The sequence below is a fragment of the Monopterus albus genome, unplaced genomic scaffold (genome assembly GCF_001952655.1).
Source record: "Monopterus albus unplaced genomic scaffold, M_albus_1.0 scaffold358.1, whole genome shotgun sequence".
NCBI classification, from domain to species: domain Eukaryota; kingdom Metazoa; phylum Chordata; class Actinopteri; order Synbranchiformes; family Synbranchidae; genus Monopterus; species Monopterus albus.
Window position 1 is genome coordinate 278,533 of NW_018128238.1, and position 5,672 is coordinate 284,204.

General features: G+C 38.6%; 1 protein-coding gene across 1 annotated transcript; it reads right to left on the minus strand.

The window, feature by feature from the left end:
- Window positions 1-1,364: 1,364 nt before the first annotated feature.
- On the minus strand, window positions 1,365-2,716 carry prmt6 (protein arginine methyltransferase 6). The gene has a single exon (XM_020625551.1). The coding sequence runs from the start codon at window positions 2,673-2,675 to the stop codon at window positions 1,620-1,622; it is 1,056 nt and encodes a 351-aa protein (XP_020481207.1). The 5' UTR covers window positions 2,676-2,716; the 3' UTR covers window positions 1,365-1,619.
- Window positions 2,717-5,672: the final 2,956 nt, after the last annotated feature.

The window sequence follows — 5,672 nt, forward strand, 5'->3', positions numbered from 1 at the left end:
AATAATACACTGCCTGGCCACTTTATTAGGGACACCTGTACAACACCTGTCATCACAATAAGATACTCGTGCCTGGACAAATGTTTCCCTTTTTTTAGATTACATTTTTGGGTTAGTTAGATATCTATGATTTTTAAAAGCTTTTTATTTCCACAGACCTTTATTTAATTTCTTGTATTCTTATTTAAATTGGTGCACAAGAAGGGGAAGATTTTGGTGGCCAGACTTGTCAAGGGACAGCGGTGCAGCCAGGCAGCTTTTACACACATTCACTTTCTTTCTGACAAGAGCTTTGTTTTTGGAACATCAACAATGACATTCAGTGTTTAATATAAATGACAAAGACAAGAAGCCAATCCACCAAAATCATATTTTCCATTCAACTATTCTCATTCATGGGGGCAGCTGTGGCTCAGGAGGTAGAGCGGGTCATTTCCTAACCGAAGGATTAGGTTTGATTCCTGACTTGTCCAGTCAACATGTCAAAGTGTCCTTGAGCAAGACGCCAGTGTGTGAATGTGTGTGCGAATGGGTGAATGGCCAAGTAGTGTGAAAGCGTTTTGAGTGTGCTGTAAAGCAAAGAAAAGCACTATACAAGTATAAGACCATTCACTCTTGTGGCTCTCTTTGAGTACTTATAAAATGTTCCCAGTCCTTACAAACAGAGAACCTAAGTTCTCACTCATAGCACTGCAATCAAATAATTCTTCACATTCACACACTTTTACTCACATATGCGAGATGCTCGCATGTGGAGCCCTGTACTGATGTCCATAATAAGAAAAATGCTGCAGGTCATAATAACATCAACATGTCTAATTATAATGCAAAAGCATCTCATAAAAATGAAAAAAGTTCTTGTAACAAGTAACTCTGCACATTTTTGTTAGGGTGGCAGCAATATGTAATATGAGAGACAATGTGACCTTATAGCTTTGAAATTTTACATAAGCAATTTACCAAACTAGTCAAAACTACAGTCCCTGTAACTCCACCATGAGCAGGTCTGACAGGTTATAAACACAATGTGTCTGTGTGTTGTCTGGTCAGCACCAAAGTGCATTTACTCAAGTACTGTGCTTAAGTACAATTTTGATATATCTGTACTTTGAGTATTTTCATTTTCTATTACTGCATATTGACTCACTAGATTTTAGAGGCAAATATTGTACTTTTTACTCCACTACATTTATTTAATACAACAAGCTGCAACATTAAATGTGATGTACAAAATAATGCCTCAGTAATTATAATAATATGAAATGTGCCATTCTGTGCAATGAATACTTTTACTTTTAGTACTTTAAGGATGTTTTGATGCTAATACTTTTGAACTTTTACTTAAGTAACAATGTGAATACAGGACTTTTACTTTGTAACAGAGTAGTTGTACACTGTTGTATTGCTACTTTTACTTAAGTAAAGGATCTGAGTACCTCTACCACCACTGCTTCAGACTACCTAGTAACATATATAGATAACAAACAAGTCATAAGAGTAAAACATTATATGTAATAACATCATGTCAAAAACAACATTGGATGCTGAACCTTTACTTGTAACAGAGTATTACTACTGATCTGAGGACTCCTTTCACCACCGCTTCATCTGATGCCACATTATGGCTGAGCCTCCGAGCTCCAGTCCGGAATGGAAAAAGTCTTGGACTGTCTCTCCTGCTCTCCTATCGTGTAGTCCACATGAACACAGATATGTCTGGTGCTTTTCTCTGAGGGAAACATGCTGACCGTTCCGGCAAATACCGTGTCCTGCACCACATCCACTGGAGTGTCCAGGTAAAGCACCGCCTGCTTCCAGTGCGTCTCCGGTTTGAACGGGGACGTGGAGAGCACAAGCGCCTGCTGGGTGTCCGCGCAGGAGAACGTCACCGTGAAGTAGATGCAGAAAGCGTTGACCGCAGCAGAGCCAAACGACTCGCACCGGAACTGTCCCTTCACCGACCGCAGCTCCTCCACTTTAATGGAGTACAGGTCGAGCTCGGCGAAGTGGGCCGGGTGGGAAAGCACGTCCTCAGTGGTCACCGAGTTCACAATGATGTCGGAGTTCATGATACATCTGCGGGCGAAGTCGGACATACAGGTCATGTCGACTCCGTACCGGTCTTTGACGGTGTACCAGAAATACAGGCGGTCCTGTACTACCGGGTCAGAGATAGGTGCGATGTAAAGCTCGGCCTTGCTGGGCAGAATCAGGCCGCCCGCTTTTAGCCACTTGTCGCGCGCGTACAGTACCGAGTTGAGCATGGACTCGTGAAGGAGAGCATACCCCATCCACTCGCTGACGATCACATCCACCATCTCCGGTAGGTCCACCGTCTCCAGTGTGCCTCTGACCACTTCTATTCTGTCCTCCATGTTGTTGTGTTTGACTATTTTCTCAGCCTGCTCCGCGATAGAGCAGGCTTCCACCGCATACACTTTCTTAGCACCGGCTTGGACACAGAACATGCTTAAAACGCCGGTTCCTGCACCGACGTCCAATACGACTTTACCCCGAATATACTGGCTGTTCTTGGTTATCGCCGTGCGATACGTGTTAGTCCGAACGTGGTCAGCTATCATCTCCTCGTGAATAGTCACGTCGGAGTAGCTGTCAAAGTAAAGTCTGTCATTACGGGTTTTATCTAGTTTTCTTTTCTTTACAACTTCAGACATCTTCTCGGATGGCGCATCAACTCTGCAGTATTTTGTTACGCTCTCCGTATTGAGACATCTGGAACTTGTAGTTTTCTCGTGGCAAATAATACGTAAAACTTACATTAAAAGACTACAATTCCCACAATCCAAGGACAAACATGCGGACAAACTTCTACCTTCACACAAATCAATACGGAAGTAGTACCTCGTTTCTGTTTATTTCACGAGGTTCTTGCTTCTTTGAAAGCATCCAAGTTTATGAAAACCAAAACTGCTGTTAAACTTTATGACATTATTGAAGAATATAATTTCAAATAGAAGGCCTTGCTCTTTATACTGTAATTTCGTATTTTGTTTAATTTATTTTTATGTTTTGTATATGCACCTAATCCCTGTTCCAACATGGAATGTTGCTATAGCCCAACATGTACATAACTTTATTCAATAAAAAAAAAAATTAAAAGGATGGGTTAGAGATACAGTTTTGTTGGGTCCCTGCTCATGTAGATCAATGGTTCCCAAAGTAGGGGTCGGGACATTCATACTACTATTCAGAACTTTTCAAAACTTCATACATTTTAAATATTCAGCTTTATTTTGAAAATCATGCCCCATTCAAATGAATGGGAAAATTCTACTTCAGCAAACTTTCAGCTATTTCAGGTATCAAAATGTTCAGCTCTTCAAGGACATTCATACTACTATTCAGAACTTTTCAAAACTTCACACATTTTAAATATTCAGCTTTATTTTGACAATCTTGCCCCAATCAAATGAATGGGAAATTCTACTTCAGCATAATTTCAGCTATTTCAGCTATCAAAAGGTTCAGATCTTCAAGGACATTCATACTACTATTCACAAGTTTTCTAAACTTCATACCTTTTAAATATTTAGCTTTATTTTGAAAATCATGCCCCATTCAAATGAATGGGAAAATTCTACTTCAGCATAATTTCAGCTATTTCAGCTATCAAAATGTTCAGCTCTTCATAGACATTCATACTGCTATTCAGAACTTTTCAAAACTTAATACATTTTAAATATTTAGCTTTATTTTGGAAAATCATGCCCCATTCAAATGAATGGGAAATTCTACTTCAGCAAACTTTCAGCTATTTCAGCTATCAAAATGTTCAGCTAACTTCATACTTTAGAATTATTTAGCTTTATTTTGAAACTTTTGCACCATTCAAATGAATGGGAAAATTCTACACTTGGCATACTTTCAGATATTTCAGGTAGCAAAATGTTCAGCTCTTCAAGGACATTCGTGCTTCTATTCATAGATTTTCTAAATGTCATGCTTTTGAAATATTTAGCTTTATTTTGATATTTTGCCCCATTCCAATGAATGGGGAAATTCTACACTCAGCATACTTTCAGCTATTTCAGGTATCAAAATGTTCAGCTCCTCAAGGACATTCATGCTTCTATTCAAAAGTTTTCTAAACTTCATACTTTAGAAATATTTAGCTTTATTTTGAAACTTTTGCACCATTCAAATGAAAGGGAAAATTCTACACTTGGCATACTTTCAGATATTTCAGGTAGCAAAATGTTCAGTTCTTCAAGGACATGCATGCTTCTATTTAGAAGTTTTCTAAACTTCATACTTTAGAAATATTTAGCTTTATTTTGAAAACTTTGCCCCATTCAAATGAATGGGAAAATTCTACACTCAGCATAATTTCAGCTAATTCGGGTATGAAAATGTTCATCTCTCCAAGCATATTCATGCTTCTCTTCAGAATTTTTCTAAATCTCATACCTCTGAAATATTTATTTTTATTTTGAAAATTTTGCCCCATTCAAATGAATGGGAATATTCAACATTCAGCTATTTCAAGTATCAAAATTATCAGCTGCTCAAGGACATTCATGCTTCTGTTCAGAATTTTTCTAAACTTCATACCTCTGAAATATTTAGCTTTATTTTGAAAGTTTTCCCTGGTTCAAATGAATGGAAAAATTCTACTTCAGCATACCTTCACTTATTTCGGGTATCAAAATGTTCAGCTCTTCAAGGACATTCGTGCTTCTATTAACAATTTTTCAAAACATCACACTTTACTTCAGCATACTTTCAGGTAGATATGCCTTTCAGGTGTCAAAATGTTCAACATTTTCAGGGCGATCCTTCAGCACATAGCATCCACATAGCATTTTCGACAGGAAATGCATTTTTCTAGTTGCTTTTCTTTTCTCTCTTCTCTATCCACTCACCCCAACTGGTCAAGGCAGAAGGCCCGCTACTCGTTGCCTTACAGAAAAACACTGCACGCACACACTGAGAGCTGCTGTTCCAGAGTCAGATTCCTCGTTTGTCCAACACACTTGGCCAGTAAAGCTGATTCTGATTTTTGCCTGTTCTCTGCCAGGCCTCAGCTGCAACTGTATATTTGCATTTGCTCTGATTTTCGGAGACAGCTGTTCAGGTAATGTGAGGTCAGCTCACTGCTAGGCCATAAAATTGCCTGGCAGCATTATATATTAGGGATGTAATAACATTTGTAATTTTATGAGTCATGAACACTACCAAGATGGCAATGGCTAGACGAGCTTCAAAACCACTCTTCAGAAAACCAATGGGTGACATCACAGAAGGTTTGTCCACCTTGTCTTAGTATATTTTGGTGTATTCTTCTACTTGTTCTGCTGTGCCAAGCAGCAGTTTGCTCAAGCTGGTGGTTGGAGGGATCTTCAAGTTGTCCAGTGGCACAGAACCTGACCACTGGTCTGCACAGCCACCAAACAGAGGAAGTTAAGCTTGCCTAGGTGGTACTAAAACACTGATGTTCCACTGTGAGTGTGATTTCTTTTGTTTACAAGATCCAGCTGCTGCAATAATATATTATTATGTCTTATTTTACAAAAGAACTGCTATTGATTGCTGCATTATCTTTTGTTTTACAATTGTACAAACAGTACAATGATTCTGTGCCTGAAAACAATTCATTTCAATGTTTTACATGCTTAAATCATAGGTTACTACTTTTATTTTAATGGAGAAAG